Source organism: Schistocerca gregaria, chromosome 2 (assembly GCF_023897955.1).
Source record: "Schistocerca gregaria isolate iqSchGreg1 chromosome 2, iqSchGreg1.2, whole genome shotgun sequence".
NCBI classification, from domain to species: Eukaryota; Metazoa; Arthropoda; class Insecta; order Orthoptera; family Acrididae; genus Schistocerca; species Schistocerca gregaria.
The window spans coordinates 312999084-313024968 of NC_064921.1; the positions used below are offsets into that span (position 1 = coordinate 312999084).

The 25885-nt window shown below is 42.1% G+C and overlaps 1 protein-coding gene across 1 annotated transcript in view; it reads right to left on the reverse strand.

Moving 5' to 3' along the window:
• The window catches only part of LOC126336935 (pyrokinin-1 receptor-like), an 896681-nt gene that overhangs the window by 19650 nt on the left and 851146 nt on the right, over positions 1-25885 (reverse strand). The window contains exon 4 of the mRNA XM_050001110.1: positions 14915-15135. Coding sequence (XP_049857067.1) covers positions 14915-15135 — 221 coding nt within the window. The remainder of the gene's footprint in view (positions 1-14914; positions 15136-25885) is intronic.

The following is a 25885-nucleotide window of genomic DNA, read 5'->3' on the forward strand; positions in this document are numbered from 1 at the left end:
GATAGTTTTTTTTCTTTTGTGAAACTTAAATTAAACCTAGATTATAGATGTGATATGGCATAGGTCATCCTTCGATCGATTGTAGAACTTGGAAACCCATTCAGGGAATATTCGTTCACATTTTTGTTGAACGCAGTTGTTTTTTACCATCCTGTATTAAAACGTTTCCTTTTATAAATAGTGCAATTTATAAACGATGTTTTGTGAGCAGAATAAAATTTCCAATGGTAAACTCAACTGCTTTTTCGACGTTATTTTACCAGCTAACTAAAAATAGGAAAGCCTTGAGCCCCTTCCACTAAATTTAGTTAGTATTAAGATTCTTTTACAGGGAGTGCAGTGGAGCTGACGCTTAGATCATTTAGTATTTTGTTATATCATCGCTAGTCTCACTGAACTCTTCTGAACTCTACATGTCACGTGTGGTCTGGCGTCTCCTTACCAGCAACAGGTCCAAGGTTCAAACTATTCAATTCCCTAAAAAACACGCTCAGAGCGTCGTTGCGCGAAAGTGGTAGGGAGACACGATATAGAACAAACGGCCACCACCATGAATGTTTAGAAGAGTATGGATTGAGAGTAAATCGAAGAAAGACGAAGGTAATGAGAAGTAGTAGAAATTGATGGCCACGAAGGAACTTGTGGAAAACACTGATAATGAGAAGGGACAGGATGACAGGACATCTGTTAAGACATGCGGGAATGACTTCCATGGTACTAGAGGGAGCTGTGTGGGGCAAAAACTGTAGCAAAGAATAGAGGACTTAAGTTGCAAGAGGAATTCGTGGTGGGCCGCAACCAGTCAGAACTCTGATGGGAAAAAAAGTGCGGGGCCTCCACTGTCTGGCAACCTCTGTTAACTCACCTCGAAAGATGTTGTCCGTCAGGAAGAAGAAGTTTTAAAGATCGACCACGGCCTCTCAGCCCAGACGTTTTAACTAATGAAGACGCCGGCCGTGTAAGCCTACACGTTGTGAATAAAGGTTAATTTTGTGAAAACTTTAAAATTATCCTTTTTCAAATTTTCAGCACTCAAAATGTTAGGCACGAGTAAAGTGTAACTAAAATGTGTACGTTAGAGGACTGCCGAGGTGCGCACATACCAGTGGAGCAATGTGGAACAGCGCAGTAAGTACGTATAGTTGCTGTTAGCAAAGCTCGAAACGTCGAGCTCTTCAGAGGCAGTCAATAACAGCAGTAGTAATTTAGGCTGAGAATTAGACATTTTGCAGATGTATTGTGATTCATTTATCACCGCATGTGTGACGACTGCAACTCACTTTATATCCGACAGGCAGGTAGAAATTTAAACATTGGTTGTATGGAATAACGAAGGGCAGTGAAGATTGACAGCTATCATTCTAAACTGTATAAATATGGACCACATACATTAACAATGACCTACAAATAATTAAATATAGCTATAGACCTCCACAAAAAACAACAACAGAAGAAAATTGTCACATACAATAAGTCAAAGCAGAAGGAAAGCAAATAATAAATGAATGTACAGTCCCCTACAATGGATGGTCTAGACATAACAAAAGTACACACACGTAATCTTGAATGCTTCGTGCTCCGTAATTTTATGATTTTTATTAAAAGACAACTTCTAAACACTATGAGCTGCACTTGAAATATTTATCTACATGTCATTGCTATAGAGATACGTAATGTAAGTAGGCTTATACATTGAGGTGACGAAAGTCATGGGATACCTTCTAATATGGCGTCCGATCTCCTTTTGCCCACCACAGTGCCTTGTTGACAACTTGCGGCTGTGGCTTTGTGACGTCTTCGCCACACTCTAATCCTACAATCAGGTCTTACGAATCGAAATCAGGACTCATCTGACCAAGCCACGGTTTTCGAGTCATCTAGGCTCCAGTCGATATGGTCACAAGCACAGGAGAGGGGCTGCAGGCGATGTTGTGCTGTTAGCAAAGATACTTGCTTCAGTCTTCTGCTGCCATAGCCCATTAACGTCAAATTTTGCCGCACTATCCTAATCAACACTTTCGTCTTTCGTCCCATATTGATTTCTGCACTTATTTCACACTGTGTTCGTTATCTGCAAGAACTAACAATGCTACGCAGATGCCGCTACTCACGGTCGTTGCGAGAATACCGTCGGCCACTGCTTGTCCGGAGAGGTAATGTCTGAAATTTGATATTGTCGGCACACGGTTGACACTGTGGTTCTAGGATTATTGAAGTCCCTAACAATTTCCGGAATGGAACGACCCATGCGTATAGCTCCAGCTACCATTCCGCGTTCGAAGTTTGCTAATTCCTTCTTTGCGACCGTAAAAAAAAAAAAAAAAAAAAAAAGTTCAAATAGCACTGAGCACTATGGGACTTAAAATCTGAAGTCATCAGTCCCCTAAACTTAGAAGTATTTATCCCTAATTAACCTAAGGACATCATACACGTCCATGCCGAGGGCAGCATTGGAACCTGCGACCGTAGCAGCAGCACGGTTCCTGACCGAAGCGCCTACAACCTCTCGGTCACAGCGGCTGGCTGCGGCCATAATTATGTCTGAAACGTTTTCACATGAATTAGCTGGGAATAGCCGGCCGCTGTGGTCGAGCGTTTCTAGGCGCTTCAGTTCAGAACCGTGCTGCTGCTACGATCGCAGGTTCCTATCCTGCCTTGGGCATGGATGTGTATGATGTCCTTAGGTTAGTTAGGTTTAAGGAGTTCTAAGTTCTAGGGGACTGAACACCTCAGATGTCAAGTCCCATAGCGCTCAGAGTCACTTAAACCATTTTTTGAACTGGGAATAAACGACAGCACCACCAATGCACTGCCCTTTCAAGCCTAGTGTACACGATGCGACCGCCATCTGTATCCGTGAATATCGCTATCCAACGACCTTTGACATCTCAGTGTATTTTTATTCTTACGTTTACAGTTGTCTAGTAGCAGAAACTGATGTACACACAGTTGGTTGTTCTTTGTGACAGATGCCACTGGCAAAGAGTTATGCACCCGAATATCGGCTGGATAAATAAACATTACAAATGTAGATAATGGTGTTTAGAAGATGTCCTTTAATGAGTATACACACACACGAACACAAACACACACACACACACGCACACACACACACACACACACACACACATACACACACACACACACACACACACACACACACACACACACACACAGACACCTAATATATATACTTCAGAGGCTGCCTTTAATACAAAGTTTGAAATTTCTGTGCAGAACACATAAAACAAGATGACGAAACAGTCGACTATTTCGTAAACAGTGCTGTAATGTGTGTTTACGAGTGATGTTTCTTAGAGGCTGATAACATGAAAATCACACAAAGTCAATGCAAAACATTACGTAACATCCCGACGTCAACTCAGAAATTTACAAATTCCATCACAGGTAACACGTCCTCACAAAAAATAAAGAAAAGTCAATGTTGAAAGTAGATGCAGCATTCAAACAGTAGTAGCAATATCAGTAGCTGTCAGTCAGTTGAATGTGTGCACATCAGAACAATTTTCTTGCATCCTCCTCTTCACATTACAGTTATCACTTGCACATAACGTCCTTAATTACGTGTTAGATATATACCGGTCTTCGTCTTACTCTAAGTTTTTACCACCTCCTGATTCCTCCTGTACCATGGACTTATTCCAGAAAGTCTTAACGAGTGTCCTGTCATACTCGTCGGTTTCCAGTCAACGTTCTCCAGACGTTCCTCTCCTTGCCGCTTCTACTGTGAGCTTCCTCATTCCTAAACAGTCCACTTAATTTCTAACACTCTTCTATAGCACCACATAACAAACACTTTAATGCTGTTCTTTTCTTGTCTTCCCTCTCGGATTCATGTCCATAGAATACTTCGCTCCAAACGTACATTCTGAGAAGTACCGCTCTCAAATTGAGGTTGACGTTCGATACTGGTACACTTATTTTGGGCAGGAATGCCCTCTTTTCCTGTGGTTGTATGCTTTCTATTTCTTCCTTTCTTCGTCGAACTTCGTCTACTTCGTTGTCACCAATTTTGAAGTTAATTTTATTGCTAATCTCATTTCTGATACTTCTCATTAGTTTCATTTATCTTCAGTTTACCCTCAATCCGTAGTATGTGATCATTGGACAGTTCATTCTGTTTAACAGGTCCTGAATTCTTCCACAATTTCAGAAAGGATAGCAATGTCGTCAGTGAATCTTACAACTGATATCATTCCACCCTGAATTTCATTCCCTTTCATTCTTTTATTTTAGTTTCATTATTGCTTCTTGTCTTAACGTCTTGTATTCAGAGGTCTTCGTTCTTGTTCTTCTTGTTTTTCCCCTCTTGATTCTTGTATGTATTTTACATTATTCGTCTCCCCATACATTTTACACCTATTGCCATGAGAATTTCAAAATCCTTACACATTGTCGAACACTATTTCTAGCTTGGCAAATCCTATCAATGTTTCTTGACTTTCCTTAAGCTATGCTTTCATAACCAAGTGCAGCTTCAGAACTAGCACTCTGGTGCCTAAAGCCAAACTGATCGTAATCTAAAAGATTCTCAATTTTCTTTTCCGTTCTTCTGTACATTATTTCTATCAGCAACTTGGATGCTTGAACTGTCCTCCCCCCCCCCCCCCCCCATCGGAGGGTCTAGTCCTCCCTCAGGCATGGGAGTGTGTGTGTTGTCCTTAGCGTAAGTTAGATTAAGTAGTGCATAAGCCTAGGGACGGATCACCTCAGCAGTTTGGTCCCATAGTCCTTCCCACAAATTTCCAAGTTTTTTTGCTTGAACTGTTGACCCAACTGAGGGGCAGTTATCGAACTTATCTCGTCTTGATATCTTCCCGATTGCTTGAATGATATTTTTCCGAAAGTCTGATGGCACGTCTCCAGGATCACAGATTGCATAAACTAACTCCAAAAGTCTTTTGTTTGCTGTTTCCTCCGATGATTTTAGAAATATCAAAGGAACGCTATTTATGCCTTTCAAATTATTTGATCTTAATTCTTCCAAAGTTCTGTTAAATTTTGGCTCTAATACTGGTTCCCCTATGTCTTCCATATCGACTCTAATTTCTTCTTGCATCACTTCATCGGACAGCTTCTCCCCCTCGCAAAGCCATTCAGTGTGTTCTTTCTTCTAGTGCTCATATCTTTGCTTTTAATTTCACCGATGGTTGTTTTAACTGTTCTATACTCTGAAACAGTACTCCTGACGATCTTCCCTCTTTTGAGATTTCTTCGCGTTTTTCCTCAAGCTATTTCGTCTTCACTTCCCCTCAGTTCCTATCATTTTCTCCTAAGTTATATTTCTGTTTGTCTTTCCCTGAACATTTTTGTATCTCCTTTATTCATGCATAAGTTGATGTATTTCTTCTGTCAGCTAAGCACGTATTTTTTCAATGGTCTTCCTTGTACCTAAATTTGCCTCTCCAGCCTCAATGATTATCGTTTTTAGAGATGTCCACTACTCCTCAGCTGAAAAGTCTATTGTGGTATTTGCTACCTCAGTATGCAGAGTGTAGGAAATTACAATCGTATTTCATCATTCATCCGTACTCCAGAATCGTACTTCTTTCGATGCTGATTGCTACTTCTCAATGTTACTAAATTGTGGTCTGACTCTTCATCAGTTCCTGTGTATACCATCAATCCTATATACGATTTCGCAACTTCTGACTGATTAGGTTGTATTCCAGTTAGAATCTTTCCGTGTCTACAGACCTGTTGCGAGAATACTTCCTACTCTCGTGAAGCTTTCTGTGTAAAATAGCAAAGCGGGCCTAAGCCTTCCATCCAGTCACTCGTAGAACAGTCTAGTATGGCAGTTAAAGATAACAAAATGAAAGCCGAAGTTTCAAAGCGCGCGTTCAAAATATCGTTCACGCAGAAGAATCGTAGAAGCATACCGTCATTTAACCATCGGACAGACTCCCGTGTGGATGACATAGTAATAAGCTTCTCTGGCGTAGAGAAACAGCTGAAAGAATGAAAGCAAATAAGTTAACAGGTCCGAATGGTAACCCACTTCGGTTTTACAAAGAATACTGCCTTAGCCCCTTACCTAGTTTGCATTTATCTCGAATCTCTCGCCCAGCGCCGAATCCCAAGCGTAAGGGAAAAAAGCGCAGGTGACTGATGTATATATGAATGGTAAAAGAATGGATCTGCAAAATTACAGATTCCTAACATCGGTTTGCCACAGGATCTTGAACATATTTTCAGTTCGAACATAATAAAATTTTTTAAGACTGAGCAGCTTATGTCCATGAACCACCATTGCTTTAAACTCATCGCTTTTCTCACATGATATATTGCAAACTATGGACGAAGGGCAACAGGCAGAGTCCTGACTGCAGTTGTTAAAGGTACGAGCATATGGCATAGGTTCACAGATACGTGAGTAGCTCGAAGACAAGTTAATAGAATCCAGTATGTTGACCTCGGTGGCGAGTGTTCATAAGAGACAAGGGTGTCGTTACCAGTGCTCCAGGAAGTGTGACACAACAGCTGTTTTTCTCAATATACATAACTGATTTCGCTGGCAGGGTGAGGCATATAGACAGTCGTTTTTATCTCTCTTTGTTTGCTAGTGGAACAGGAAAGGAAATGACTAGTAGCGGAACAGTGTACCCTTCACATAGGTCCTACGGTGGCTTGCAAAATATTTATGTAGCAGTAGATGTAGATGTAGAAGTTTGAATAGCATGTTCGATATTACTAGCTGAATCTTATTGTGGAAATCAAATAGTCTTCCTCCTTTCTCATGCTCGCCACCGATCCCATGTTCTACTGTAAATCTGTCATTTTCTTCTTCTTTCACTATATTGTTCCATTCACCCACTATATTAATTTAACATCTTTCTTTGCATAGTGAATTACACTTCAGTATTCTTACATTATTTCCCTATATGTTCGCCTTCCAACTTGAAATGTCGGCATGTATGCATGATCTGTTGTTACTGGCATTGGTTTGTTGTCAATTCTGATAGGAATAATCCGTTATTGAAATGTTCGCAGTAACTCTATCTCTGCCGTACTTCCAAATTCAGAAATAACCCTACTTCAGTTACATCATTTTCTGCCTTTGCTGATATTACCACATATTCGTGTGACCAAAAATCCGTATCGTCTTCCCGTTTCGCTTTATTGACCCCACTACATCTAGACTGCTGCTTTGCATTTCCTTGTTCAGATTTTCTAGCTTCTCTACCACGTTCAATCCTTTGATATTCCACGCTCCGATTAGTTTGTTATTCAGTATTCAGTATGATCACCTTCCCCTTGCAGTCCCCTCAAAGACACCGGGGCGACCATCATTACACCTTTTCAACTATAGGCCACATGTTTAATGAATACATATGATCTGTCTTTAACACAGTGGTTTCTGTTGCCTTCCGCATTCTCAGTCTGTTGATTCTTCCGTATTTTTAGATGCTAGCTTCCTACCTCTAGGTCAAGACGGTGCCCGAACATGTCGTTCCTCCGCCCTCGTTGCAAGAGTGATGCCATGACTGATTTTAATTCAAAATGAAACAGCCACTGGAATCGAACCCAGGAGTCTAGAACACTTGCCTTATTAATCAGGAACGCTACCCTTATACAATGGTGACCTGCAGATACGATAAATATGACAGCCTAATTTATTTCCTTCGTATTATTAAGATTTCCAAAACAATGTGCTTACTTTAAGTAGTTACAGAGTTACTGTAGTCTGACGAATTACTGTTTCAGGTTAATGTTTTAATTTCCCTAAGGACGAACAAAGATTAAAAAGATTGGCCCAAAAAGTAAAAAAAAAATGAAGAATTTAGTCCCTATAAACATTTCAGAGGGCGATAAATCTGTAATTTGCTGCATGTTATGACTGCCAACTCGAAATTTTGCGGGACACTTTCATTTTCACGTCCCAGGAAGCCATTTTGCGAAATTACCGCAGAATAATTTATTGCAACAGAGACTCGTGAATACTATCAGGTGCAGTACAAAATCCAAAGTATGTTTATCATCTGTTTATCCTTTTAAAGAAAAGTAGTGCTGTCTGAGCTTTGACGTCGCAAACAAGCGAAATGCTCCTGTGTTTATCTCTCTAAAGCTTCAATCCAAGTTCATTCCAGATACCGAATGCAAATTTTTAAGATACCTGTGAATCCTGTGTACATAATTCATAACACGGCACCTGTTTTTGCTAACAATGTATTGACATTCACAATCTGCAAATCACTTAGCGGAAAATCATGGTCACTTTGACTTTTGGCGTGAATGCACTAGTATGTTGGCGACAAAATTTCTATTCTGCGCATATGAATGCTCATTCCCTGCACGTTCAGGAATGTGAGAAGGACAGAGCTTAACATTTTGCTAACGTTAAGATCATTGCAGATGGAGCATAATTTTGAAGTGGACAACAAAAAAACGAAGAAAGTCGACCGTTACCTTATTTAGAGTACCACTCTGACATTTTCCTCAAGAGATTTAAGGAAACTAAGCATAACCAGTACTAACAAGTTATTAAGGGGATTTGAATCAAGCTCCTTCAGAAGAAAAATCCGGTGTCTCAAACACTTTGGCAACCTTACTCGGTAGTCGTGCTAGAAGCTCATAAATAACCACAGGGAAGACATACGCAAATAATGCATTTATCAAATCGAGGAGATTCTTAAAAATAGGCGTACAAGTTTGATATCTGTTCTTTCACCACGAAAAAGCTCCAGAATACACATGACTAACGCGCTGCAATTGCTAAGGTGGGTTTTATTACAGAATTATTGAACATCGCTGAGTTATAATCTTACTTCAGATGAATGTCTTGCCTTCACTGGTAAAAATACAACTGAAAGATGAGCATTATCTACACGCGAAGAGATTCTATGTAAGCAGACTGTCCAGCTACGAAAGGTATTTCAATAAAAAAATCGATTTGTTTCTTCAGTTTCCAAAAATAATGATTTTTTTTACTGGCTTTTCCAGTGTCTTTAGTGCTATCCGTTACCTGTCTTTCCAACTACTACCATACTACAGAAGGGAATCTTTTGTGACCTAGCAACAGCGTTGCAAATTGACATTTGATGTCCATTAAACCAATTCTGGTACTGTCTGGCCGTGACCTATTTTTCTGTATTTGTCATGTGGGGACGAGTTCGTTGGCAGGATGGGAGCCAATAATGGCGTGGTCTGCCCGCTCGCGCCGAGTGGGAGAACAAAAGCTGTGTCTACATTTCGTGACGCTGGCGTCAGCTGTTCGGCGCTCACCAGTGCTGCCACCGACCGAGGTGGCGCAGTGGCGAGCCCACTGGATTCGCATTCGGCAGGACGACGGTACAAACCCGCGCCCAGAAGTGTGACCGGAAGTGCATCAGATCACCGTATACCACCGTCATGAAAAACGGGATTAGGCCATTAACGAAAGATGGTACTGATGTTGGACACTGGGTCTGGAGCGAAGTCACGTTCTAACTCATCTCAGAAGTGTTCCATTCCTTTCATGTGAGGTCTCTGGACGGGCAAGTCCATTTCAGGAATGTTCTTGTACAGATACTGTTGCCTCACAGGTGCTGCTATATTACAGGGCGCATTGTCATGCTGATAAAATCATCGTCTCTGAACTGTTTCTCTACTGTATGTAGTACACAGTCCTGTGAAAAGTGTTCGCATCCTTCCGTATTTGATTTAAGCACAATAAGAGGACCACACACTAACCACGCACATACCTTAACACGACCTCCTCTGTACTTCATTGTTGGCACTACACACGACAGCAGATAACGCTCTCAAGGCATTTGCCAATCTCAAACCATGCCATTGGATTGCAAAGCGTATAGCGTGATTCATCACACCAAATCACTCGTTTCCAATCGTCGATAGTTCAGAGGCGTCCCTGTTTGCAGTGTCTCAATCATCGCTTATCACTAGTTACAGAAATGCGTTGCTTATGCGGAGCCGCTCGGCCATTGTATCCAATTCTTTTAAACTTCCTACGAACAGTCACTGTGCAAGCTGTACTGCTGATAGGTAGATCCGCTCTTTTAATTGAGAACAATATTATCTCGCTTATTTTCATATGGGGGAGACGTGATATATAATATCGCAAATAATTAATGGCATTGAAAAAGTTTTAATTAAATTATCGATATGTAATCTCTCATCAGAATTACGCTCGCAACAAAGTAGCGCTTCAGGAAAATCAAAGAGGGTTTAACGAGGCTACTTTTGTTTCTGAATTCTATTATATAAACCAAGCGCGGGTATTGTTAGCTCTCTTGTCTTGTTTTCTGGGCTCTGAATAAGTCTATGTAGCAGAGGCGTGCAATGTAGCTGGCTGGCATTTCCGTGTAATACGCTAAGGAAGGAATCAGGACACTTTTGTTAAACTGCAAGAAAATTGACTATAGTTAATTTATGCGGGTCAGAGTTTTGCCGTAAAGTCACTGACTAAGAATATCTAAGGAATTGTGTGCGCGAGAAAAAGTAGTGCTCAGTATTAAATTCTATTACATGCCCAGTAACTGATAATAGGATTTGAGGACTATACGAAAGGGCGTCAAACTGAATATGAGAACGGACACTTCGCTTTGTGAAAGTAAAAGCGAACGTTGTTTGAATGACAAAATCAAAGTATAGTAATGGTCCATAGTCTTTGCTATAGTATCTTTCAGTGACGAAGTATAAAAATTACTTACATTTTAGTTGCCGCAATTGGTGATAGTAATTGTAGGATCAACCCTCCTTTTCCCTCCATACAAAACGCAATCATTCATGATCATTTAATTACTATTGAATGTTCTTAATAAAAAAAACTAAAGTGATTTCCATATTAACGAGTGTATTAGTAAACAATGACATGCAAAGACGTTGTCTTCAGTAACGCAGCATCAAATGAAGAGTGATCGAGTGAATATCTTATTAAATCTCCGTCCGAACAGACTACGAAGCCTCAACGGTACCGTCCGACCGCCGTGTCATCGTCAGACCACAGGCGTCTCTGGCTGCGGATATGTGGTCAGCACACTGCTCTCCCGGTCGTATGTCAGTTTATAAGACCGAAATATTTTATTACGCGTGTTAAACTGTTATGACGAAAAGATCATAGTTATACATTTTGTACGGTAAAGGTACATTGCTTCAGCATCTATTCTTCTTCATTGAAAATAGCTAAATATAAAATATTTATTAACAACGGAAAAGTTTAAAGTCTTAGAGTTATTTCAATCGTCAATGGAGTTTCGTGAATCACTGTAAACGGGCACACATTTATACACGATATGGAAGATTGCACTTTTTAACTCTTCCATTGGTTGTTACACGCATTTGCCACAGCGGAATTAGTTACGACGAGCAACCACAATACAAATTTCGCGAAACCACACCTTGCAGTTATCACACCTGATCCACTACCTTTCCTCTACAAATCTAGGATCATAATATTTAATGTTTCAGAAACCACAAGATATGTTTTATTCTACCGACACAGCTTCGGGTGATGATAAAAATGAATCATTTTCTGGTTTTGAAGGTTTTTCTTGTACGTCCAGTGCCTTTCTGCAATCCTTGGCCTCCTTTCTTTGCAAGTTCTTAAAATGCAGTTTTCTCTTCCCTCCTGTAAGATGGAGATGAGTTGCTGAAGTAAGATGACAAGCTGAATTTCTTTCGTTCTCCCTCGCAAGTGTGGTACGAGTGGTTTTCTTTGCGGTTCCCAAAAACAGAATAATATGGTGATGTTGATGATGATGATGTTACTGATTTCTAACTTTCCGAATTTCTGGAAGGATGAGAAGCAGTTGCAGCGTCTGGAATTAGTTTTCATTCTGTGGTAACAGAGTGTGGCTCATCATTCAAGAATGTGGACGATTGTTGATACTGAAGGGGAAAATTCCCGTGCACTCAGATCTCTTCGCAGCATTTCTAACATTAGCTCCAAATCTCCAATTTTACCAAAAACTAATTATATAATGGAGGCTCAGCGATTATTATGTATAATTAGGCTACATAATTACTTGAATAGTTAGGTTATATAAATTAATAAATAGCTAATACGTATTATATTCCGACTTAGAAGACTGATTCACGGAGGCCCATACCCTTGTTAGTTTTTAAATGTAAGGAGTTGCTGAAATTTATAACAGATCTCGCTAGTTGGCCTGGTGGATGGTATAAAGCAGGTAGCGGAAAGATTTGTAACTACAGTTCATGTGTTTTAACACTAGACCTTTTATTTCCTTCTGGATGATTACTCTCTGGATTACATTTATTCACAATAACGCTTCTTCCCGCTTGTGCACGACTTGTCTACCAACGATCCCGCGGTATGGCGACCGAGTTGGGCACATGGGCTGAGATTTTCTTACATTTATCCGCATAGCCTCATGATTCAGAATGCCCAACACTAGTCTATGACCGTAACTGTTTTGCACACTAATGGCCGCAAACCCCCTCCCCCCACCCTCAAAAAAGAAGCCTGTCATGATTGTCGTGAGTACGACATATTTTAGGTCTCGTATTTAGGTTTGTCGGAAGGCCGATATCCTTCCTCATCCTTTCGTGTTCCGTTTTTCATGGCCTCACCGTCGAAAGTACATTAAAGCTTTATCTTTCTTTCCTACTTCTTCGTACTCTGTCACACCGCCACACGCCACTTACCAGTTGTCTGGATAATTTCTACTTTATCAAAACTATATTTATTCTAGGAACTACATTTTACATTCTGGATTACATATTATTGCGTGTTTCATACACCAGATACGCCATCTATTCAAGATAATTTTCCTGTGTCTGGTATTAGTCACAGAACATAACTCTTTAAAAATCTATGATTACAAAGAAGGCAGGTGCTAACAGGTACGAATATTACCGAACTATCAGTTTAATGAATCATGTTTGCAAAATACTGACGCAAATTATTTACGGAAGCATGGAAGGAATGGTATAATCCATCCTCTCGGGAGTTACGTCTGAGCTCTGGACAAATGTAGGAACACAAAACGTAATTCTGACCACACAACCTACCTTAGATAAGAGAATAAACAAAGCGAAACATTTGTAGATCAAGAGAAAGCTTTTGATCATGGTGACTGAAATACACCCTTTGAAATTCTAAACGTAGCACGCATAAAACACAGGGAGTGAAATGTTATATACACCTTTCAGTGAAATCAGCCGGCGGGTAAAATAGTCAAAAGACATGAAACGCAATCAGTATCTGAGAAGGGTGAGAGACAGTTTTGTAGCCTATACCCGGTGTTACTGTATCTGTTCATTGGGCTAGTGGTAAAGGACCAAAGGAAACTTTAGAGGAGTTAAGTTCAAGAGAAGAAATAAAAACTTTAAGGATTGTAAATGACATTCTGCTAGATGCATCAAAGGACTTGGAAGAGAAATTGAACGGAATGGATAGTGTCTTCAAAAGAGGTTTTAAGATGAGCATTGGTGGCCAAGAAAAGTCTGCTAGTATGAAACTTAGGTCTTAGTTGAGGAAGAAATTTCTGAGAATGAAGTTTTGAACACAGCAATTTGTTGTATCTAAACATGGATTGTTGGAAAACCAGAAGAGAATAGTAGCTTTGAGATGTGCTGCTACAGAAGAATGTTGAAAATTAGGTAGACTTATAAGGTAAGAGATGAAGAGCTTCTCCGCAGAATCGGCGTGGAAAGGTGTATACCGAAAAAACTGACAAGAAGAAATGACATGACGATAAGACATGTCTCAAGACAGCAGGGAACAACTTCCGTGGTTCTAGATGGAGCTGCAGAGGGTAACAACTGTAAAAGACAGAATTTGGTATGCATCCAGCAAATAATTGAGGATGTAGGTTGCAGGTACTATTCTGAGAAGGGAAGGTTACCATAGAGAGGAATCTGTGGCGGGTCGCATGAAACCAATCAAGATTAATGCCCCCACCATCTCCAAAAAAAATAGAATGAACAAATGTAAAACAAGGGTGCTACTGAGGGAATTAGATTAGGAAATGAGCCACTATAAGTAGTAGATGAGTTTTGTTATTTGGGCAGCAAAATAGCTGACGACCGTCGAAGTGTTCTGGCTTACGACTGGTCTTGTCATGGCGGAAGCCTCGTCAGAGAGGTCCGCCGCATGAGCGTCTAGGGAAGTTATTCCAGTGGTGGCTCCTCGTTGCCTTCCACCGATGATGATGATGATAACGAGGACAACACAACTCCCAGTCCCTGAGCGGAGAAAATCTGCGACCCAGTCGGGAATAGAACACGGGCCCCTTGGCGTGACAGACAGCCGCGCTGAGCACTCGGCTATCGGGGCGGACAATAAAAAAAATAGCAAGAAAATTATTTCTGAAAAACACAAATTTGGTAACATCGAATGTAAATTTAAATGTTAGGAAATCTTTTTTGAACTTCTTTGTCTGGAGTACAGTCTTGTGAGAAAGCGAAACGTGGACTATATTCAGTTTAGACAAGAAGAGAATATAAGCTGTTGAAAGGTGGAGCTGCGGAAAAGTGTGAGGACATACAAAGTAGAATCAGGGAGATGATCTTTATTTCCCAATTTGACCAAAGGAAAGGATCGGCTGAAAGGACCACGCTGAGTCATCAAGGAACTTCCAATTTGGTGTGGAGGGAAGCGTGGGGGCTAAAAGTTTTTGAGGGGGCCAAGAAATGAATACAGCTGGCAGGTTCAAATGGTTATGTGTCACAGGAGTCATGTAGAGATGAATGGGCTTGCACAGGGTAGACTAGCGTGAAGAGATGCATTCAAACAAGTCTTCGGAGTGAAAATCACAACAACAACAACAACAACAACAACAACAACAAAATGAATTTTGAACTATTTCGCAGGTGGCCTTGGAGGTACGTAATCACCCTCATTCTGTCATCCAAGTAATGGAACAATAGCACGATCCTGCCGGACTCTGTTCCCTAGTGGTGAGTGAGGCGTGTGTCTGGAGCTCACCTTGAACGCCTGCCGGAACTTGTGCGACATGATGTGGTAGAGCAGCGGGTTGATGGCGGTGCCGAGGAAGTAGAAGACGCCCGAGATGTGGGTGAGGACCTGGTAAATGGTGACGAAAGTTGCCGACGATCGCAGCGACTCGGAGCTGTAGGCGTAGACGGCGAGCAGCCGCTGCGCGTGGAACGGCGCCCAGCAGATGAAGAACGCCACCACCACCGCCACTGCAACACAGGGTGCGCCGACGTCACTCGCCCGTCCCTGCCGCGTGTCATGTCAGATGTCAACAGAGTTAGCTTACAGTTTACGATTCAGAGACACACAGTCAAGGGGTTACTGATTGCTTGCTGGAGGTAGACATAAAGTTTTTATTTTCTGTCTCGAAAAAAGTAAACTTACGTAATTAATTTTATGCTGATAATTTTCAGACTCGGCCCGTCTAAGTGCAACTGAATAAAATCAGTTTTATCATGCCGTAAACCTTCGATTTTATTTTTTGAAACACATAAAAAATATGTTGAAATGTGTGTGAAATCCTAAGGGACCCAACTGCTCAGGCCATCGGTTCCTAGACTTACACATGCCCGAGGGAGCACTCGAACCTCCGAGGGGAGGTTCAAAATGGCTCTGAGCACTATGCGACTTAATTTCTGAGGTCATCAGTCGCCTAGAACTTAGAACTACTTAAACTTAACTAACCTAAGGACATCACACACATCCATGCCCGAAGCAGGATTCGAACCTGCGCCCGTAGGGGTCGCCGGCTCCAGACTGTAGCGCCTAGAACCGCTCGAACACTCCGGCCGGACCGCGGGGAGGGGCCGCGCAATCCATGACATGGCGCCTCAAACCACGAGACCACTATACGGAGCCAAAACGCATCATCAGTGGCCTAAAATGTATACGAATTATTTGCTTTACAAGTTAGACAGTGCTTGCAGGTAAGAAAGCGTTCTGGCACTTCCTGACTTTCCATAACGTAAAAGGCTAATCATTTGTAGATGATGCTCTACATTTGTGCTTGCTTAAGAGTTGCACTTCTGCTTCCAGTCTTTCGAGATTTTACTGGCACAGCCCTGACGATATGAACACACGTTTTCTTCATGTTAGGCCGGCCGGAGAGGCCGTGCGGTTCTAGCCGCTATAGTCTGGAACCGCGAGTCCGCTACGGTCGTAGGTTCGAATCCTGCCTCGGGCATGGATGTGTGTCATGTCCTTAGGTTAGTTAGGTTTAAGTAGTTTTAAGTTCTACGGGACTGATGACCTCAGAAGTTGAGTCCCATAGTGCTCAGAGCAATTTTTTTTCTTCATGTTACGTTTAGAATCTTGTTGCGAACTACTGACTATTTTTGCCAATTGTGGAAATTGTGTTTGTGAGTGATATATTTTACCTGCCCCCCCTCTCTCTCTCCTTCTCCCCCGCCCACCCTTTCTCTCTCTCTCTCTCTCTCTCTCTCTCTCTCTCTCTCTCTCTCTGTGTGTGTGTGTGTGTGTGTGTGTGTGCGTGTGTGTGTTTGTGTGTCTGTGAGCATGTGAATTGGTATTCTCATGTCCAAGACTATGTTAGTGGGGTGATGGTTGAGGTGTTTTAAGTGCTTTGCGAATGTGGAAGGGGTTTCTGCATACTTCCTACATCTGATGCATCTCACCAGTGTCCGGAACGTTTCTGGACATGACATGACATGACATCACACAGCTGCAATATTTTCATTGTTGTCACGCTTCGGCGAGTTTTTCGAGGGGTATTAGCAGCAACGAAGTCCGACAGACGTTGGCCTGAAATCTCATTGACTGCAACAGAGCTGCCGTCAGTGAAGAGTCTTGCTTCGGAATGAGCCCCGATGATTAGCGAAGACGCGTCTGTAGTCAGTCCCTACAGCAGTGAAATACTGACGTGACTGTTGTCCGTCATACGGCCCGAAAATCAGGAGTCATGGTCTGGGGTGCCATCCGCTATCATATCATGACTGCTTCGGTTGTCACCCGGGGTACCCTTACAGCATATACGATATTCTACGCCCTGTTTGTTGCCCTTCATGGGAAGCCGTCCTGGCCTTACATTTCAGCAAGATAACGCTCTCCCGCACGGGGTGAGAGTTTCTACTGCTTGTCTTCGTGCTTGACAAACCCTGCCTTGGCTATAAAGTTCGCCGGACCAACAATTCAGAACGTTTGGAGCATTATGGGCAGGGTCGTCCGACCATCCCGTGAGTTTGACAATCTAACGCGCGACTTGGACAGAATTTGGCACGATATCCACCAGCAGATCATCCGACAACTTTGTTAATCAATGCCAGGCCGAATAACTGCTTGTAAGAACCGGAGGTGCACCAATGCTTTACTGACTTGCTCAATTTGTGAAGTTCTTCCTCTTGAATAAAATATCCAATTTTTCTGAAATTGTAATCATTTGTTTGCACATGTACTTCAAATCTACGATTTCGGTTCCATTCGAATAAATCCGTCCAGGTGCATCGTTTTTTTTATCTTAGAGTATATTACACTATTGATCATGGTAATGTCTGTCGGGCTTCGTTGCTGCTAATACCCCTTCAAAAAAACTCACAGAACCGTGGCAACAATGAAAATATTGCAGCGGTATCATGTTAATGCAGATGACTCTTAGGCATCCCGTCACTATGTGTAGTGCTGGATGTATCACTATAACCCAGCAACAAAGGAACAAGCACTCGGTTGATACTTGTTTTCATCACCAACGAAAAAGGCGAACAACACCTACCGCGGGACAAAGCGATCGCATTTTGTGGGTCTGCCATAGCCACAGGAGCACACCTCGAAAATCTATTGACGAACTGAAGAGGTTCTGCCAAGACGACGCATTGCAGAAACTGTCCAAGACGGTGTTTTTGCTCCACGACATCTCCCCTACACTGGACAAAGTTAGACATGCTTTAGGTTATCGAGTTTTACATCACCCTTGTATTCTTCTACCATGGTGCCCAATGACTTCTTCCTCTTATCTTAGACGATGAAGAAACCTTAGTAAAGCAGGAGTTTCCAGAATGACGACGAGCCAATTTCGAGATGGAATGTTTCATAAACTGCAAAAATGAAGAGTTCTACTACCAAGATCTTCTAAAATCATTCATCGTTGGACTAGTATGTAGAAAAGGAGGACAGTTCCGCAGTCCACCCTGGCTGTCATATGCTGTCCTGTCACATTAATGAGACCAGCTGTTAAAAGCCTGAATAACAACCTTTTGCAGCGCGGTCCGTTGCGAGATGTGCAGGAAGAGAGTCATTGACGATCTGGAATGTGCCGACGTGGATGTGGAGCCATGACGACTTCATCGCCGTGGCTAGCTGCACTATGTTTCTCAGTTGAGGATCCATGCCACGAACAGCCCGACTGAGATGGTCCCACAGATTCTTGATTGTGGATAAATACAGAGAGTGTGCTGGGCACTGGAGTATGGTCGTGTTATTCTTCGAACCACGCACGTACACTGTGAGCTGTGTGACAAACTGCTCTGCCCTCAGTCCGGAACCGCACGACTGCAACGGTCGTAGGTTCGAATCCTGCCTCGGGCATGGATGTGTGTGATGTCCTTAGGTTAGTTAGGTTTAAGTAGTTCTAAGTTCTAGGGGACTGATGACCACAGATGTTAAGTCCCATAGTCCTCAGAGCCATTTGAACCATATGAAACTGCTTTGTCCTGCTGGTAGATGCCGTCGAGCCGAGGGAAAACAAACTGCACGTAGGGGTGGCTTTGGTCCCCAAGGATAGATGTACACTAGTGTTGATCCATTGTGCTTTCTAGAATGACGAGAACACCCAGGGAATGAAACGGAAACCTTGTCCAGGCACCATAGTGCTCGCTCCTCCGGTCTGGACTCTTCCAACGATTGTTACAGGCTGTTTGAATTCAGGCGTTTCACGCAGTACACGCCAGCGGCCGTCTGTCCGTTGGATCATAAAACATGATTCATCTGGAAAGATCATATGTGTATGTCGCCACTTAGTAGAGGTCTATTTGCCATATCGGATTGGTTATTCCAGCCTTTCTCGCCGACAAACAGTAGTCAGCAAGAGTGCATGAACAAGGCGCCTGCTGCAGAGGCCCATACTCAGCAACGTTCGCTGAACAGTCGTTGAGGAGACACTGATGGTGGCCCCTTGGTTCAACTGGGGTGTCAAATGCTCGAGAGCTGCACGTCTGTCCGCCTGTACATGTTTCCGCAGCCATGGTTCACCCTTATCATCTATCATCCATGATGCACCAAAGTTGCTTCTGCGCCGGTATTGGATAGCGCCCTTTTGCCATGCACGGTGTTTTTTAGTACAGCGGCACTCGAGCAGTTTTCAGACTTAGCTGTTTCGGAAATACGTGTACTTTCACCATTGGCCTGAAAGCTACTGTCGAAGCCCTTTTGAACGTCAGATAAATCGTTCCGTTTTCGCATAAGATAGCAACTGCACAGTGTGTCCCCGACATTCCTTATATAACCTATACTGCTAGTGGTGCCACCTACCAACTGTGGGTGGTTATTGCACGTTGACATCGAGCTCAGACGGTGGTCATATTAATGTGACTGGACCATCTACAATAACTCTCTTTACCGCAGATCATCTGATTTCGGCTGTTTGCCATTTTCAGCAGTGTACCATTTATACCGTCACCCTCCATACAAATGGAGATATATCATTTTTATTGTGTACATCCACAAAGGGTGACGGAGTATTGGGTTTGAAAAACAGATGAAATCATTTCATACGATTGGGCCGTAAAGTGTGGCCGAGCGGTTCTAGGCGCTACAGTCTGGAACCGCGAGACCGCTAAGGTCGCAGGTTCGAATCCTGCCACGGGCATGGATATGTGTGATGTCCTTAGGTTAGTTAGGTTTAAGTACTTCTAAGTTCTAGGGGACTGATGACCTGAGATGTTAAGTCCCATAGAGCTCAGAGCCATCTCATGCGATTGTATGTGGACTATGGAATTGTCGTGCAATAAATTTGTGTCTGTGACATTCGAAATGAACAAAAAAAGGTATGTAAAGAGCGACTAAAACAAATGGTTCTGAGGTCATCAGTCCCCTAGAACTTAGAAGTACTTAAACCTAACTAACCTAAGGACATCACACACATCCATGCCCGAGGCAGGATTCGAACCTGCGACGGTAGCGGTCGCGCTGTTCCAGACTGTAGCGCCTAGAACCGCTCGGCCACCCTGGCCGGCTTTTGGTTACAGGAGGTACAATTTTGTTGCGTAGACTTAAAATGACGCAAGCTGTACCGTATGATGTTTTGAGAGTTTCCCATAAAATTTGCTTGGTTTTTAGGCTGCGTCATGATGAATCATCATTTGAGCTAGTATAGCAACTGCCATTTGTCATCAAGGAGGTATACAGGTTAAGATGTGGTACACTTTGGTTCCCGTTCTACAGGAAGTCCACCACCACTGACAGATACCACCACATGCGCTGACAACTCACTGAATCGCTTACGAAGTCAATGTAATTTCGGAACTGCAGAAACCGAGTACGTTAGCTGCAGAGCTAATAGATACAGCGAAGAAACCATCAATAAAGTAATATCCACGAGGGGTAAGAATAACAGAAACTAGCAGGCGGGACAACCGAACCTTTCATTTTTACCAGTTACAAAGAAGTCACCGACCGTGCGTGGAAATTTCTTCGCCGTTGGGCATTGGCTCGATCTATTGGAGCAACAACAGAATTTGACACCTGATTCCATCCAACAAAACTTTCGTCGATACGTTGTAAGCGCCGGGAGTTAATGAAGTCGGATTTGAGTGCGACTTGGTGTTAATGAGAGACACTGCTAAGTGAGTACGAGTGCCACAGACAGCTTGGACAACATATTAAGCTCGCGCAGCTGAAAAGCTGGATGAATAGGGTAAACATCCGTACGCATTTCGGGGAAACTTCTGTTTTATCATCCTTCAAAAGGAAGATACAAGAGGCGACAAACAACATGAAATGCGATTAAGTGAATAGGCTGCCATCGTCAGTTGATAGTGACAGCCGGCATACGGATGGAGTGTGTTCTCGAGACTGGCCGCCAACAGGATCGCAGTCCATAGCATCATTTCTGTACTCCGACTTCAGCGCTCTCAGCTCACCTAATATGTTGCGTTTGAATTTCGGTCCGCTAGGCGCTACAGTCTGGAGCCGAGCGATCGCTGCAGTTGCAGGTTCAAATCCTGCCTCGGGCATGTATGTGTGTGATGTTTTTAGGTTAGTTAGGTTTAATTAGTTCTAAGTTATGGCGACTGACGATCTCAGAAGTTAAGTTGCATAGTGCTCAGAGCCATTTAAACCATTTTGCTGATATTATTTCTATTAAAAACGTTCAGTCCCTGGCGAACTCCATCCACCAGTAAATAGTTTACAGTCACTCTAATGGTGTGTCTTTCTCTAAGTGTTCTGTACGTGATCATGAGTGTCACAGAGGAAAGGAACAAATATTATCCGCTTACGGTTTAAGCTCAGCTTAATGAATTAATAAAGAAAGAGTGTGTGTATTTCTAGCAGATCCATAGTGTCATTATCTTCGACCCAAGCAAAATGACAAGAGACATTCGACAAAGGCATGCAAATGTGGAAGAGAAGATAAGTAACGCAGATAAAAAATAAGACACTGATGATGGCAACATCCATACCAAATCGCCTACTCTAATTTAATTAGAAATTGTGGGTACAACAGGAAACTACGTTTAATTTGTGATTCTTTTTTGTCTCTTGCCTGTCACACTAGGAATATTATTTCTCAGCTCTAATTGATAATTTTTGTGCAGTGTATCCATTTTTTCGTCCAATGTAAAATAATAGCCACATTTAAAATTCAATCTTTTAATTTTAAGTATGCGATATTTACTAGGGTCATAAACTATGTATTCTTTTGCCGGACAAAACTTTGGAGAGGGACTTGCCTCTTTCTGTTCAAATTAGACGTGTTTCGCTTTCTTTTCATCGAAACATCTTCAATGGTGCTTTATTATAAGAGCTAATGTTAAGATAAATTTTACTGCGTGCGAAGCAGAAGGTGCAGAACAGTTTGTGAGCAAACATTTCACGAAGAATTATATACAAGCTCTTCTTAAGACTAACAAAGAATAAGTCACGAAAGTAGTTAAGAAAGGGAGAAACCCGGCACACAAAAGACTAAATGTTGTGCGTAAAGAATATTCTCGCTACTGCGAACAATACATATCGAAAAAACTCTGGGGGCTCTCTTAAGACGCGAAGCGAAGAAACTGTGTTTTTGACTTTCTACTTGCCTAGTATCCGGCCGAGCGGCAGCGAATTTTTGTGATTTACAGTCGTGTCCTTTTCAACAAACTCTGCGTTTCTTGGCCGCAAAAACAGTTATCTTTCTGTGCCTCTTTCAGCAGTTATCTCCGCTTCCCTTAAAGCAGCGTTATTTAGCGGCAGACTTGGACGTGACGAGACTTTCATACAATGGCAACACTGTTGAGTCTGATAAAACATACGCCATTTTCAGATTTTTCTGGTGAGATTCCAGCTGCCTTTCCCCGGCAAAATTACTTCAGAGATATTCTTCTTATGACGCCGTTCAGCCAACTCCTCTCTCACGTCAGACCTACATCTGAAGCAAACAATATTCATTGACTTAATACTACGATTTTTATTACGATATTTAATTTCGCATTTTAAACTGTATCAAGTAGTTGTAAAATTTTGGAACACGTATTATGTTCGAGTATAATGTCTTTTCTGGAGACTAGAAATCTACTCTGTAGGAATCAGCATGGGTTTAGAAAAAGACGATCGTGTGAAACCCAGCTCGCGCTATTCGTCCACGAGACTCAGAGGGCCTTAGACACGGGTTCACAGGTAGATGCCGTGTTTCTTGACTTCCGCAAGGCGTTTGACACAGTTCCCCACAGTCGTTTAATGAACAAAGTAAGAGCATACGGACTATCAGATCAATTGTGTGATTGGATTGAGGAGTTCCTAGATAACAGAACGCAGCACGTCATTCTCAATGGAGAGAAGTCTTCCGAAGTAAGAGTGATTTCAGGTGTGCCGCAGGGGAGTGTCATAGGACCGTTGCTATCCACAATATACATAAATGACCTGGTGGATGACATAGGAAGTTCACTGAGGCTTTTTGCAGATGATGCTGTGGTGTATCGAGAGGTTGCAACAGTGGAAAATTGTACTGAAATGCAGGAGGATCTGCAGCGAATTGACGCATGGTGCAGGGAATGGCAATTGAATCTCAATGTAGCGAAGTGTAATGTGATGCGAATACATAGAAAGATAGGTCCCTTATCATTTAGCTACAAAATGCAGGTCAGCAACTGGAAGCAGTTAATTCCATAAATTATCTGGGAGTACGCATTAGGAGTGATTTAAAATGGAATGATCATATAAAGTTGATCGTCGGTAAAGCAGATGCCAGACTGAGATTCATTGGAAGAATCCTAAGGAAATGCAATCCGACAACAAAGGAAGTAGGTTACAGTACGCTTGTTCGCCCAATGCTTGAATACTGCTCAGCAGTGTGGGATCCGCACCAGGTAGGGTTGATAGAAGAGATAGAGAAGATCCAACGGAGAGCAGCGCGCTTCGTTACAGGATCATTTAGTAATTGCGAAAGCGTTACGGAGATGATAGATAAACTCCAGTGGAAGACTCTGCAGGAGAGACGCTCAGTAGCTCGGTACGGGCTTTTGTTAAAGTTTCGAGAACATACCTTCACCGAAGAGTCAAGCAGTATATTGCTCCCTCCTACGTATATCTCGCGAAGAGACCATGAGGATAAAATCAGAGAGATTAGAGCCCACACTGAAGCATACCGACAATCCTTCTTTCCACGTACAATACGAGACTGGAATAGAAGGGAGAACCGATAGAGGTACTCAGGGTACCCTCCGCCACACACCGTCAGGTGGCTTGCGGAGTACGGATGTAGATGTAGATGTAGATACACGTCGATTAAAGTTATGTACCATGTGTATAAACGAGATTCGAGCGTTTGGTTCTGCTACTCTTTCCAATGACGGGACTGATCCGATGAGTTTGTTTCAACATGTTCTCCGTAATTTATTTCCCTTTAGATTAGGTTAGATTAGTTTTTCGTTCCATAGATCCGTGCTGAAGGGATCCTCGTGGATGTGGAATATGTCATTTTTTAAATCTGAAATAACAATACTAATAGTATGAATATATACAATACATCATTTGTTTCTATTAAAAAATTCGTCAATGGAGTAGGCCACTGGTAAGTCTTTCAGGCTCCTTTTAAACTGATCTTTATTTGTAACTAAATTTTTTATGTTTGCTGTCAAATTATTGAAGATGAGTGTTCCTGATTAGTGGACCCCTTTTTGAACTAAATTAAGTGCTTTTAGGTCCTTGTGCAGATCGTTTTTGTTCCTGTTATTGTATGTATGAACTGAGCTGTTTGTTGGAAAAAGAGATATATTATTTAGGACAAATTTCATTAAGGAGTAAATATACTGAGAGGCAGTAGGTAGTATCCCCAGGTCTCTGTAGAGGTTTCTACAGGACGTCCGTGAATTTACTCCACAAATAATACGTACTCACGCTCTTGGACTCAGAAAACTTTTGTTCGACTTGAAGAGTTACCCCAAAATGTTATACATTATGGAATGAAAGTAGGCAAAGTATGCAAGATTTTTAATTTTAATGTCGCCTATGTCAGCTAACACTCGAACTGCAAATACAGATTTGTTAAGGCGTTTCTTCAGTTCTGTGGTGTGCTCCTCCCAACTGAATTTATAGTCAAGTTGTAATCCCAGGAATTTAAGACTGTCAACCTTTTCTATATATATTTGTCAGACTCACTTCCTCACCTGTTTCTTAAACTACCGGCGCAGACTGGAGATATGCTCTCTATATTGTGTTCCTCCTCGTCGTCATCAGTTTTACTCCTGACAAGTGAGTGTGTGGAGCTTGAAGAACGAGATGCTGAAAGGCCAAGGTTGACAATAGTCACACTATTAAATCAAATTCATCCTCATTATCACGTTTCATAAGTAACCCCTTGATTTCCGCGGCTGATAATGCCGTTTGCACGTGCTCAATCTGCTTCGTATGATGCCCCTCCAGTGTAATTCCGCGAAATGTATTACTATAATTATTAGCACAAATAACAATTTAATGAAGCACTGTGGGTCAAGTGCAATTCTTCATTTGTGTGGTCTTATTGCCTGCAGTTGCTTTACAGTGAAGAAAAGTAGCATCAGTTGTCTGTAATTAACGATAATTACAATCTGATTTGTTTTCTAGATGGAGAAACAGTCCGACAAATTGTTGATTTTTACTTGCTGTAATTTCTGCTAGGTTTTTCGCCAACATCACGAAATGCCGTGTGCTATGACGATTTTCGTTCCTTTGTTCGTTAAGCACTGGTAATTGCTGTCTGATCTTATTCTGCTTTGGAGAACGATGCATTCTGATGTTTAACATAGCACAATTTGATAAACTATTTTCACTGCCTATTTGTATGCTTCTAAGTGTGTATTGCGTTTTGTAGTGTTCCAACACTGCCACTAGTCTTTGATCTATATTTTTTCCCTCTCTGTAGTTCATTATATGTGTCTTATTATGTTTAATTATGTTACTGTGTATTTGTATACTATGTAAGTGTGAATAGTGATGGAGTTTAAATTTTGTGTGGAGAGTAGGTGGGGGGGGGGGGGGGAGAGGGGAGAAGCAAAGATGCGTCACGCTACTGCGCAATTACTCTCTACTGATTTTTACTCCCTTGGAACCAGTAGCTTATCCGACGATCCCGGCCCACATATTCAGAGCAAATCTGGCTTGAAATCTGCCCCGTCAAACAGCGTGAGGGTTCTGAGCAGTCCATGTTTGCAAATTATGCATATTCACACTATCTTCGCGAGTGAACGTGGATTCATCTGTCAACAGCATTTCCCGAAGAAACTCTGCATTGTTCCCACACTGTTCCAAGAACCAGGGTGCAATGTAGATCTTCGT